General features: G+C 43.8%; 1 protein-coding gene across 1 annotated transcript in view; it reads right to left on the reverse strand.

Moving 5' to 3' along the window:
* Positions 1-14,278, reverse strand: part of CFTR (CF transmembrane conductance regulator) — a 575,903-nt gene that overhangs the window by 9,581 nt on the left and 552,044 nt on the right. Inside the window, exon 26 of the mRNA XM_029615983.1 lies at positions 2,844-2,949. Coding sequence (XP_029471843.1) covers positions 2,844-2,949 — 106 coding nt within the window. The remainder of the gene's footprint in view (positions 1-2,843; positions 2,950-14,278) is intronic.

Here is a 14,278-nt window from a genome sequence, read left to right on the forward strand (position 1 = left end):
TAGTTGCAAAAAGGTCCCTTGGTCAGATCACACAATTTCAACCTCTTTCACGATGAAAGAAACCAACACTACCCACATACCTCTATCCTCCTTTCATTACAGAAGATCCTGCTCCTCTGAAGACCTCAGTAAACATCTGGCTTCTCAACTCCCTCTCATAGACCTCACCAATCCCAACACGGCTCTCCTTTCCTGGAACAACATTACAGAAGCTATAGCTAACAAACTATGCCCTCTAGCAACTAAAAAATTCAACACAAACTCTTCCAAAAGACAACCGTGGTTTACCAACGAACTCAGAAAGCTAAAACAAAGTTTAAGACAGAAAGAGAGCAAATGGCGTAAAGCCCCTTGCGCCAGCACACTCTCCGCCTACAAACTTGCCCTGCACCAGTACAAGACCTCTACCTTAAGATCTAAAAGGGACTTCTATGCGCATAAGATCCATGACCTTGTCTTCAATGCTAAAGCCCTCTTTGCTTATGTATCTAACCTCACACAAATTAACCCATCTGAGATTCCTAGCAACCAAGCACAATCTAAAGCCAAAGAATTAGCTCTGTTCTTCCGAAACAAAATCATCAGGCTCCTAACACAGCTGCCCACTAACACCTCCTCTCACACAAGCTCACATCAGCCCACCGTCAAAAACATTTGTCTGGAAGCATTCGAACCCACTACCGCTTCAGAGATCCAAGCAGTCTTAAGGAGAATGAAACCTTCCTCTCATCCATTAGACCCCTCCAAACTACTCCTGATAATCCCTGACTCCATCTCCAAAATGTTGGCAGACATCATAAACTGTTCTCTATCTCAAGGATCCTATCCAGATGACCTCAAAGTGGCTTCCCTCAAACCACTTCTAAAGAAACCAAATTTAGATCCCAAAGACCCTAGTAACTTCCATCTGATCACCAACCTTCCATTCATTGCAAAGATTATTGAAAAAGTAGTTAACACTCAACTTTCGGATTACATTGAAGATAACAAACTCTTATTCCCTTCCCAATACGGGTTCCGCAAAGCATTAAGCACAGAATCCCTCCTCATATCCTTGACAGACTACCTCATTATGGGCCTCGGCAAAGGACAATCTTTCTTTCTGATTCTATTGGACCTCTCAGCAGCTTTCGACACCGTCAACCATTCCATCCTCATAAACCAGCTGTCAACCATCGGAATAACAGGTACTGCACTCGCTTGGTTTAAAACTTTCCTCAGCAACAGAGGCTACAAGGTTAGAATCCACAACAAAGAATCATCTCGCTATGACTCTTCCGTAGGAGTCCCACAGGGCTCCTCCTTATCCCCCACACTCTTTAACATCTACCTTCTTCCGCTATGCCAGCTCCTAACCAACCTTAAACTAAAACACTTTCTCTACGCGGATGACGTCCAGATCTTGATCCCCATTAAAGAATCCTACTCGAAAACACTCGATCATTGGGAAAACTGTCTCCAAGAAATCAACCACCTTCTCGCCAGCCTAAACCTAATATTAAATGCCTCCAAAACCGAACTCCTGCTCATCTCACCAGAGAATAGTAACACCACCTCAACACATCCAGCCAACCCACCCTCTATCCAAGTGAGAGACTTAGGAGTGATAATCAATAACCGGTTGAACTTGAAATCATCTATCAACCGAACAACCAAGGACTGTTTCCATAAACTCCAAGTGCTGAAAAGGATAAAACCTCACTTCCACTCTCAAGATTTCAGAACGATTCTACAAGCAATTATCTTCTCAAAGATAGATTACTGTAACTCTATCTTACTAGGTCTCCCATCCTCCTACACCAAACCACTTCAGATGGTCCAAACCTCGGCAGCAAGAATACTGACAAACACCAGGAGAAGAGACCACATAACCTCAATCTTAAAAAACCTACACTGGCTGCCAATCCACTTCAGAATCATCTACAAGTCCATTACCATTATCAATAAAGCCATCCATCACCTTGCTCCACTTGACCTACAAATCCCGCTCTGCCAACATAACTCCACAAGACCCACCAGAGAAGCATACAGAGGATCTCTCCAGGTACCTCATACCAAAACCATTAGACATATAACCTTAATAGAACGGGCCCTCTCTACAGCTGGACCACCACTATGGAATTCCATCCCCCCTGATCTCCGACAAGAGCCTTGTCTCCCAAACTTCCGAAAAAGACTTAAGACTTGGCTGTTCAAACAAGCATTTCTAGACTCCAACTAATTTTCACCCCATCAACATCTATAATGCAGCCATTTCAGTTCATTGTAAATAACTCTGTCTGATGTTTATTTCTCCTATAGTATTTCTCTTCTCTCCCAGTTTGATCATCCTTGTTCATTGTAACTGATTTCTTCCTTCACACAAGTTCCAATTTTAAGTTATTATGCACCCCTTGTTTAACTGTAAACCAGCATGATGTGATTGTATCATGAATGCCGGTATATAAAAACTTTAAATAAATAAATAAATAAATAAATACATACATACATACATATATATATGCTTGCATTTCTAACACTATTCAATGCTGTGTATCTCTCTCTCTCTCTCTCTCTCTCTCAATATATATTTGCTTGCATTTCTAACATTATTCAATGCTGTGTATCACTCTCTCTCTATATATATATATATATATTTATATATATTTGCTTGCATTTCTAACACTATTCAATGCTGTGTATCTCTCTCTCTCTCTCTCTATATATATATATATATATTTGCTTGCATTTCTAACACTATTCAATGCTGTGTATCTCTCTCTCTCTCTCTATATATATATATATATTTGCTTGCATTTCTAACACTATTCAGTTCATCAAAAGCATATGCTAATACTACTTACCAGAAAGTGCTGACACTCCAACATAGCTTCTAGTCTGTGCTCACAAAGTATCACAGTACAATTTGCGAATGTATTCTTCAGAGCTTTCCGAATGATTTGAAATGTTCTGAAAGGCAATTTTTTTTTGTATTTAAAATCTCATACGGAATAATTATATTAGGCATGACTGAATATTCCACAAACATACAAGCAAAGCTATAAGTGTTGCCAGATCACACCTCCATAACCACTACATCAGTTTTCAGAATTGAGGTACAATTCGAAAGTACATGGCTGTTACATTCCTACACATAGGCCAGAAGGTCATGCCATTTGACCTTAACCTCAAAGTGGAAAAAAATGAAATAATTGTACCTTATAGACACCAGCATTCCTGCAACCTATTAAAGTTTGCCTACTCTGACAATATTGTGCAGGGGCTTCATTCTCCTTCTTGCACCTCCCCCAAATCCCTTCTTTCTCTCTCCAGACCCATTTAACACACCCTATCTGTTGTTTCTCTATTCAGTTTTAACCTTAACAAAATTATGATCTATAGGCAACTTTTCTTCTGCAGGACACACAGGTCAAACGATGCTCACATGACCATCACGGGACTACATGTAAACATATCCTCTGGATCCACAGGAGGAAACTCCCCCTCCCCAACAGTGGGTGCTGGGCAGAACTAGGGTACTTCGCAGTACACCTCTCACCATACAAAAAGGATATTCTGGATTATGATGTCATCTCAGTAATAGCGAATTACAAAGAAACAGAGCCTGGTAAGTAACCCACAATAACAGCTAGCAAAACCAAAAGGGAAACCAAACACAAATTAAATAGCAAGGGCTTGACTAGAAAGGTGTCAGCAAGCCAGAGAGTGTGTTCAAGAACTTGAACAGCCCAGTCTTTTCGAATAATAGAAGGACTAGGGGGAATTCCATGAAGTTAGCATGTAGCACATTTAAGACTAATCGGAGAAAATTCTTTTTCACTCAATGCACAATAAAGCTCTGGAATTTGTTGCCAGAGAATGTGGTTAGTACAGTTAGTGTAGTTGGGTTCAAAAAAGGTTTGAATAAGTTCTTGAAGGAGAAGTCCATTAACGGCTATTAATCAAGTTTACTTAGGGAATAGCCACTGCTATTAATTGCATTAGTAGCATGGGATCTTCTCAGTGTTTGGGTAATTGCCAGGTTCTTGTGGCCTGGTTTGGCCACTGCTGGAAACAGGATGCTGGGCTTGATGGACCCTTGGTCTGACCCAGCATGGCAATTTCTTATGTTCTTATGTTATGATTAAGTGAGCAGGAATAGTGCTGTAATCAACAAATTAAATTAAACTTGAAATAATTTCCTCAAATCAATATGTTCAACAAGTTAAATGCATAAATCCTGATGATGAAATTCCAAAGGAAGCCCGACACGGCCGATGTTTCACTTGAAAAAGCTTCTTCAGGGGTCAAATCGATAATCCACTTTCAAACATTAGAAACATCAGATCGTACCAAACAAGTCATGAAAAACACTGAGACCTATTTGGTCCGATCTGACGTTTCTAATGTTTCAAGTGAAACATCGGACGTGTCAGGCTTCCTTTGGAATTTCATCATCAGGATTAATGCACTTAACTTGTTGAACATACCTATGAAATATAGCAGTGCATCTCCAATGCATGTCCTATTGAAAAAAAACAACAACAAATAAGACTGATACAAATGCTTACATGCTAGTAAATACCTTACTTCAGTCACATACACAGAACCGATCTTCACCAAATACACAATAAAAGACCAAAAAATGCAAATATGGAGACAAAAACTGGTATGGAAACCCCCCAAAAACACTTTGTATATAGTACAAAACTGGAGAACTAGAAACAGAAATACATTTCCTCCTACACTAAGCAAAGTATAAAGACAGAAGAAATGCACATTCCCAAAACTAACATATTATGGCTCTTGTACCCTGTCACTCTCCTTCCATCCTTCACTTTTCACAATTATTCCCTTTCAATCATCCCCTTACACCCATATCACCGATCAGCATTCACAACCCTTCCCATCCTCTTCCCTGTGCTTCTTCTCTCCAATGCCCGACTCTCCCTGCCACTTCCTCCTTTTTCCCCTTCCCTACTCAGCTACCTCAAACCCCTCTTTACATACCTTCCTGCTCAGTAGTCCCCACACTCCCTCTCTCTTCCATCTCTCTCTGCCCAGCATCCCCAATCTCCTTTGCCCCAGTCCGCATGGGGTGAAGAGATCATCAGCATCATCACTTCCAGGCCCAGTGGGGAAAGATAAAATTGGTGTTCTGTGGGGCCTAGAAGAGCAGGAGTTGGTAATGTCTTGTTCTGATCTGGGTGAAGGAGGAAACAGCCTCCCAATTGGCCAGAAAGAGGAGAAGGAAGCAAGAGTAGACTCCTGCCAGTCCTGATAAAGGAGAGAGCAGCCTCCTGCTGGCCCTGTGACAATCCTCCCACAACCTCGTAACACCCCAATGTGTGCCCACACACCTGTTGAGAACCACTGGTCTAGAAGATCTCCCTCTCCTTACAATTACCACAATCCAAGAAGCATGCTTAGCACAGCAGCATGAAAGTTCATGCTCTTGCATACTCCTGTACAGCAAGGAGTAAAAGAGAGCAAGAGCACTTACTTCCTTGTTGCCAAGCCAAGCATGCTATCGTGGTACATGTAGGAACCAACAACATAGGAAGGGAGGTTCTAGAAGACAAATTTAGCCTCTTAGGTAGAAAGCTAAAATCCAGAACCTGCAGAGTAGCATTCTCTGAAATGTGCCCTATTCCACATGCAGGTCCCCAGAGGCAGGAAGATCTCTGGAGTCTCAATGCATGGATGAGAATGATGATGCAAAGAAGAGGTATTCAGTTTTGTACGGAACTGGGGAACCTTTTGGGGAAGGGGGAGTCTTTTTTGAAAGGATGGGCTCCACCTCAACCAGGGTGGAACCAGGCTGCTGGTGCTAACATGTAAAAAGGAGATAGTTCAGCTTTTAAACTAGAAAGAAGGGGAAAGCTGACCATCACCCAGCAGCACATAGTTCAGAGGAAGGTATCTTCGAAAGATACTAATGAAGCAGGAGAGTTAGGTCATCCCAACAGAGAGGTTCCAATAAAAACAAATTTAGACCATCAGCTCGTCCGCCAGAACATTGTCCACGCCCTCCTTGAGGTACATTGAGTGGGAAAGAACCCACACCCATATCTGTGCAACTTCCTGACACAGAAGATAGGACCCCATTCCCCCTTGCTTGTTGTTGTACCACATCACCACCTGGTTGTCGGTCTGAATCAGGATGGTTTTGTTTGAGAGGCAATCCTGAAAAACTCTGAGGGCTTATCTGATCGCCCAAAGCTCCAAAAAATTTATCTGATGTTTGGCTTCCTGTGGAGACCAGGTTCCCTGAGTCTGCAGGTCGTTGACATGAGCACCCCACCCTAGGTTGGAGGCATCTGTCATCAAGATAATCTGAGGTTCTGGAGCCTGAAGAGGAAGGCCTTGAAGAAGATTGGAGTACTGACTCCACCAGGCCAGTGACAGGTGGAGTTGCTTGGTAACATGGACAATGCTGGACATTGGCTGATAAGCCTGAGCCCATTGGGATCGCAAGGTCCACTGTGTCCCTCTCATGGCCAGATGGGCCATGGGAATGACATGCACTGAGGATGCCATATGCTCCAGCAGGATAAGGAAACGACGAGCTGTCGAGTAATCTCGAGCCTGGAGGTATTGAGCCAGGGAAGTGAGAGTGTAAGCTCAATCCTGAGGGAGGAAGGCCTTTGCCTGTATGGTGTTCAGATCTGAGATGAAACTAGGTTGGACTTGGCATAGTTGACTAGAAACCAGAGAGACAGAAGTGTATTGAGAGTTAGACATAAGGATTCTAGTGCGAGGTTTGTGTCAGAGCCTTTATCAACCAATCATCGATAAGGGTAGACATGGACCCCCTGACCCCTCAGGTAGGCCACGACCACCAAGGGGCACTTGGTGAAGACTCGAGGTGCGGATGCTAGGCCCCGGCACTGGAAGTGCCTGGGGCCGACTAGGAACCAAAGGAACTTTCGGTGAGACGGAGTGATGGCAATGTGTGCGTACGCGTCCCGAAGATCTAGAGAGCAAAGCCAATCTCCTCTTTGTAGCAGACTGAGTAGGGAACCCAGGGTTACCATTCTGAATTTTTCTTTCTGCAGATACCTGTTCAAGGCATGCAGATCCAGGATGGGACGAATGCCCCCTGTCTTTTTTGGGATGAGAAAATACCGAGAATAGAATCCCTGTCCCCGTTGGGAGGGAGGCACCGGTTCTATTGCTTGGGATTGGAGAAGGAGGGAAACCTCCTCCTCCAGTTGAGAGGAATGGTCGGATGACCCCCATGACAGCCGAGGTGGGGAGTGGTCCAGCAGAGAGGAAGTTGAGGTGGTAACCCTGGGATACCACAGTCAAGACCCACTGGTTTGAAGTGATTGTGTGCCATATGTTGGTGAAGGGGCATAGTCGACCTCTGACTGGTACAAACTGTAGAGGAGGTTGCCTTATGCTCTCTAGCGAGGAGTCAAAACCCAGCAGCCGGGCTCGGCTGACGAGTTGGCTGGGTCTTTTGAGGTCAGGCTTGTCTGGACTGGCCCTTCTGGTAAGGCCTGGAAGTACGACCTCGAGCAGCAGGAGGATTATATCTCCGTGGCTTGAAAGAGGGCTGCTTGGATCCCTTTGGAATGTTCTCTTAGAAGTGGATGGGAAATCAGAAGGTACTGAGGAAAGCTGGCGCAGCGTTTCATGGTGTTCTTTTAGCTGTGCTACTGTTTCCTGGATTTTGTCCCCGAAGAGATTATCCCCAGCGCAGGGCAGGTCAGCTAATCGATCTTGCACCTCTGGTCATAGGTCTGAGGAATTCAGCCAGGCCCACCTTCTTGCACTAATTCCTGCTGTGGACACTCTAGAGGCAGTGTCAAAAATGTCATAGGCAGCGCAGACCCCATGCTTGCCAGCATCTAGGCCTTTCTGAGCCAAAGCATTGAGTTAATCCTGGAACTGTTCTGGTAAAGATTCTGAAAACTCCTGGATCTTCTTAAACTGGTCTTTGTTATACTGGATCATGTATAACTGGTAGGAGGCAATGCGAGAAAAGAGCATTGAGCCATGGATGACATGTCTGCCAAATGCATCCAGGGATCTTTGTTCCTTCCCTGGAGGTATGGAGGAATAAGGTTTAGAACAACGTGCCTTCTTTTGGGCTGATTCCATAACCACAGAGTGGTGATCCAGCTGTGGTCTTTGAAACCCAGGGGCTGCCTGGGCAAGATAGGTGGCATCTGTTTTTCGGTTAACAGGTGGCATCGAGCCTGGATGCTCCCAATTCCTCTTTAGCAGGTCAATTAGGATTTCATGAATAGGAATAGACATGATTTCCTTGGGAGCATCAAGAAACTGGAGTACTTCCAGCATCTTGTGCCTTGAGTCCTCTTCTGTCTGAAGCTGAAATGGAATCGTTTCAGACATTTCCTTTATGAAATTAATAAAGGATAGATCCTCTGGAGGAGAGCGTCACCTTTCCTCAGGGGGAGAGGGCTCTGAAGGCAGATCATCAGAATCCTGGGATGAGTCATCAGTCCAAGATTCGTAAGGCTGATCCCCAGCTCCCCTAAGATCACCAATGGAAGTATAGGTATCAATGGAACCGGTGACATCAACGATGTCACCGGTTCCATTGATGTCACCGGTTCCAGTATAGGTATCAATGGAACCGGTGACATCAACGATCCCAGTTGGCGGTATGGGAATCGGTGTTTCTTCATCCTCTGATGACAGAGGTATCGGCGTGGAAGGCGGTGGACATACTGGTATTTTCGGTTCCACCGGTGGAAGGGCACTGATCAGCACATCCAGTCTGCCTAGAAGCGGTGCGAGCACCATGGGTATTGGATCAGTGACTGGGGCTGGCATCGGTGACGGCGCCAATGGAGGATGGAAGCCCTGAATTGCCTTGCCGATGGCCTCTTGGATCATCCGATCCAATTCCTCGTGGAAGCCTGGGGCCTGTAACCCCAGGTCCAAAGTGGGAGGCAATAGAGGTGAAGCTGTAGGGTCCACCGATAAAAGTGGAGTCACGGCTCCCTGCACCAATGAAGGTGGGGAACACCTCGGTGACCCGATCACAGAGGTGAATGGGGGCTTCTCTGGACGGGATTTCTTTATCAGTGGCTCTGCGACGCCGATACCGAGGGCTTGCCTGGATCAGCAGATTGAGCCTTCCGATGCCGGTGTCGACGCTTTGCATGATGTTCTCCTCGGTCCTTTTCTTGAGGCGATGAGGAAGAAGTCGACACCTTCGGAGTAGTTGACGCCGGTCGGGCAGCACCAGTGTCCTGCTGCTGAAGAGAGGTCGAAGGCACCGGCTCAAATGATGTCGAAGCGGTCGATGGAGTCGGGGGTTTTGACTGAAAAAGAAACTCCATTTTCTCTGAGCGGGCCTTACAGCCCTTTGGCGTCATTTGGACACATTTGGTGCAAGTTAAGACATCATGGTTCTGCCCCAAACATAATACACAAACCCTATGCGGGTCTGTGATAGACATTGTCCGAGGACAATCGGGGCACCGACGGAAACCTGACGCCATGGCTTCGACAAAAATTTAGCCGCAGTGCGGTCGATGGCCGGTAGGCCCCAAAGGGAAAACTCGATGGGAATCGACCGCAAATGAGGGTAAAGCCTTACCTATCGACCACTGAGTATGGAATCGATAGGGGGACCCCTATGGGGTAAACATTTTTGAAAATTTTGAAAGAACATCTGTGAGGAAAATTCCTGTCAGGAATCTCTAGAGAGCTCCTTTACCTGCGTGGCTACTGCTGCGCGGAAAAAAAGAGACTGAAGGGGGACCCCTGCTGGTTGCAGGGTTAATGCCATGCTGGGCTTGCCCAGTAGGTGCCAGTCAAAGTTCTAGAAACTTTGACAAAAGTGTTCTGTGATTGGGCTCCATCCTGATGATGTCACCCATGTGTGAGGACTACCATCCTGCTTGTCCTGTGAGAAAAGCAGGTTGTTAATACAAACAAAAAACACACTTTGAAATGTCTGTATATCAATGCCAGAAGTCTAAGTACTAAGATGGAAGAGGAAAAGTGAAAAATGAAATAGACTTAATTGGCATCTCAGAGACATGGTGGAAGGAGGATAATCAATGGGATAATGCCAAACCAGGGTACAAGCTATAATACAATGATAGGGAAGTCAACTTGGTGGGGGGATGGCATTTTATGTCCAGGATGGCATAAAGTCCAACAGGATAAGGATCTTGCAAGAGACTAAATGCACAAGAGAATCTTTATTGGTAGAAATCCCATGTGTATCGGGGAAGAGTATAGCAATAGGAGTATACTACTGTCCACCTGGTCAAAATGATGAGACAGACGATGAAATGGTAAGAGAACGTAAGAACATAAGAAAATGCCATGCTGGGTCAGACCAAGGGTCCATCAAGCCCAGTATCCTGTTTCTAAGAACCTGGCAATTACCCAAACACCAAGAAAATCTCATGCTACTGATGCAATTAATAGCAGTGGCTATTCCCTAAGTAAACTTGATTAATAGCCCTTAATGGACTTCTCCTCCAAGAACTTATCCAAACCTTTTTTGAACCCAGCTACACTAACTGCACTAACCACATCATCTGGCAACAAATTCCAGAGCTTAATTGTGCATTGAGTGAAAACAAATTTTCTTCGTTTAGTCTTAAATGTGCTACTTGCTAACTTCATGGAAAGCCCCCGAGAAATTAGGGAAACTAACCAAATTGGTAGTGCAATAATAACAGGAGATTTCAATTATCTCAATATTGACTGAGTAAATGTAACATTGGGACAAGCTAGAGAGATAAAGTTCCTGGATGGAATAAATGACAGCTTTATGGAGCAATTGGTTCAGGAACCGAAGAGAGAGGGAGCTATTTTACATCTACCGGTAATTCTTAGTGTAGTATAGGATTTAGTGAGCGAGGTAACGGTGATGGAGCCACTTGGCAATAGTGATTATAACATGATCAAATTTGAATTAATGACTGAAAGTGGGACAATAAGTAAATCCATGGCTTTAAAAATAAACTTTCAAAAGGGGAACTTTGATAAAATGAGAAAAATAGTTAGAAAAATACTGAAAGGAGCAGTTGCACCATTTAGCCCCTATTTGGTTGTGCGTCTTAAATCGCTATTATTACCCTAAATACTGTAAGGGGTAATAGCCCATAGATAAAGTGTGGCCAACCACCCCGAAACTAATAACGCTCATTACATGCAAATGCATGTTGATGAGCCTATTAGTTATTACCCCGGAATACTGAAAGTAAAATGTGCAGCCAAGCCACACATTTTATTCTCAGAAATTAACGCCTACCCAAGGGCAGGCATTAACCATAGAAAGCACCGGGAAAGTGTACAGCAAAGCAGAAAAAAATGATTTTCTGTACACCCTCCAACTTAATAGCATAGTGATATTAAGTCGGAGGCACCAAAAAAATAAAAATAAAAAAAATCTGCCCACCGGTTGGCGGGTTTGAAAACGGACGCTCAGTTTTGCCGGCATCCATTTTCTGAACCCATGGCTGTCAGCGGGTTTGAAAACTGACGTCGGTAAAATTAAGCATCGGATGTCGGACCCAGTGACAGCCACCGCTTCCGAGGAATGATTCAAGCCGCACAAATCTTTAAGTTCATTGCTGAAATCTTTAAGTTCACTGATGAAATATACCCAACGCCATGGCGTTTCGGCGGCTATCCTGCCATCTGCATCAGGGGAACTTAAAGATTTGTACGGCTTGAATCATTCTTCAGTTGTAACATCGATTTGAGAAACATTGATACAGCTTTGATTTGAGAAACAACGTTGAAAGACATTGCCGGTGTTGGGAGAGAAATGGGGTTGATGTAACTATTACGGTGAAGAGGGTGATCCGTCTTCAGTGATGTTCCATAATCAAGCCTAGAGATTTCCATCTCATTTAATATTGGATGTTTTAGATGAAAGATCTCCTGCTCTACTTGTTTTTTCTCTAGTCATAATCACTTTAAGCCAGAATATAACTTCCCCATCTTCCTTTCCTCTGTCCGCATCTGCTGGCTTTTTTATATACACTTGACCTTCCCACCAGGCTACAGGAAGACTTTGGCCAAAAGCAACAATGATGTCATGGAACCCAGCACTTGTTTCTATCACAGTAGAAAATGTGTATTGTTTTTTTTACTGCTGTAAACCACGTTGAGCTTTTATTGGAAAAGCATTATCAAACGGAAATAAATAAGATAAAGAAATCAATTTGCCAGCTTGAGAAATTACATCTGATTTTACTGGCAGATTTCATTTGTCATAGCATTCATGCTGCATACCCCCATGTCATCCTTATTTATTTTTGTATTTCTTACTTCACTTCCTTTCTTCCTTAGTACTTCCCTCTGCTTTCAACATTTTTCTTTTTTTGCTTTTCTTTTCCTTGATATTTTGGTTTCCTTCTTTCCTTCTTTTTAAGTTTACATTTCTTCCTATGTTAGTAGATTTAAGTCATTCCTGACTTTCTTCAAACTCTGTAACTATCTTCAGTCATGCTGTCTTTTCCTTCTTCAGTTCTTTCTATTGTCGTTTTATGTCTTCCTTGGTTCAGTTCTTGCTTTCTATTTTTCTCAATTTTCTCAGCTCTTTATTTTCTTTTTGAATCATTTTTTCATTACTTTTTTCTTCCTGCCATCATTTTCTTCTGTTTCAATTTTTTATTTTTTTTGCATATGCTCAAATATACAGCTTTATATTTTCAAATTCAATGTCACACTAATTGACATGTTTATGTTGGTTCACTGTTCTAATCTGTGTTTGATGGGTTTTTATTGAGGCCTATTTGAAATTCTTCATTTCCTTACATGAGAAATGGTAATGTTAATAGTAGCTATTGTGGTCATTTTAATTAATTTTTAAAATTTATTTTTATATAATGCTATTTAGGTAGAGAGAGAACTAAAAAAGCGAGTTATAGGGTTACATTACAGTTTTCTTTTCTCCTTTTCGCTGAACAAAAACTACATTGGCTTTCTGTCTCTTGGGCAGAGCTTCGCAATGAGCAAGATATAAAAAGCAGCAGTCTTTGCACCCAAGTGCAGGTGGGTGGTTGTGGGTGGATTGAAAGGCAGAATGGGGTGATAGTGAGTTTAGATCAGATAGTGAGTTTAGATCGGATAAAAATGTCAAAGGGTTGGAAAATCATTGCTTGACCTGGTCAAAGTCTCATCAACGAACCTCCAGCCCATCAGCAAGAACTGGGCAGACAGCAAAAATGTTTGCAATAGATTGAAAATGAGACTCCTGGGCAAGGGTGACCTTTCAGAATCAGGTCATGAACTGATGAAGTAATGGTAACCTTGTGGTGTGGTTTTGTCAATAAAGCCTCTTGAAAAACCTGACTTCATGAGCAAAGGGACCGTAGGTCCTATCTGGCCAAAAAACAACATATAGGGCTAGATTTTCGTATCTATGTCTGATTTTATAACATGCGCGCGCAGTCGCGCACATGTTATAAAATCCAGGGTCGGCGCGCACAAGGGGGTTGCACACTTGTGCACCTTGCACGCGCCAATCCCTAGGGGAGCCCTGATGGCTTTCCCTGTTCCCTCTGAGGCCGCTCCGAAATCGGAGCAGCCTCGGAGGGAACTTTCCTTCCGCCCCCCCCCCCCCCCCCACCTTCCCCTCCCTTCCCCTATTTAACCCTCCCCTCAGCCCTACCTAATCCCCCCCACCTTAATTTTTTTTATTTACGCACCGGCCAAGTGCCTGCGCGTGAGCCCCCGGCACAGCCACTGTGCTGGAGGCCTTGGTCCTGCCCCTGCCCCAGCCACTCCCCGCCCCTTTTTTCAAGCCCCGAGACATACGTGCGACCCGGGGCTTGCGCGTGTCGCCGGGCCTATGCAAAATAGGCTCAGCGCACGCAGGAGGGGTTTAAAAGGGTTACGTGTATATTACGCCCCATAGTGTGTTTGATGCTACATGTTATGTCAAATGGATAAGATCTCTGTGACAGAAAGAAATACCACAAGCACCACAGAAAGAGGCTCTCTTTTTGCAGCATGCTGAGCTGTAACACTTCCTGAAGCAGAGACTGGCATGTCCAGAGAAAGAGAGAAAGAAGGAGAGACTCTGCCAAACACCAGAATCCATGCTGGGAGACTTCCAACTGGCCATCGGAGATTTTCCAGACGGGAGACATTCATGGTCCAATTTGGGTGAGATAAAATTATGCTGGGGTTTTATTTCTTTTCGGTTTTTCTTTTTGTTCCCTTATACAAACAGAGAACTGGAGTCACATGATTATGCTAAGGAAACATATATAGGGCCAGATTCACTAAGGCATTTATATATTTATTTATTTATTTATTTATTTTCTATACCGACCTTCATAGT

The sequence above is a fragment of the Rhinatrema bivittatum genome, chromosome 9, assembly GCF_901001135.1.
Source record: "Rhinatrema bivittatum chromosome 9, aRhiBiv1.1, whole genome shotgun sequence".
Lineage (NCBI taxonomy): Eukaryota > Metazoa > Chordata > Amphibia > Gymnophiona > Rhinatrematidae > Rhinatrema > Rhinatrema bivittatum.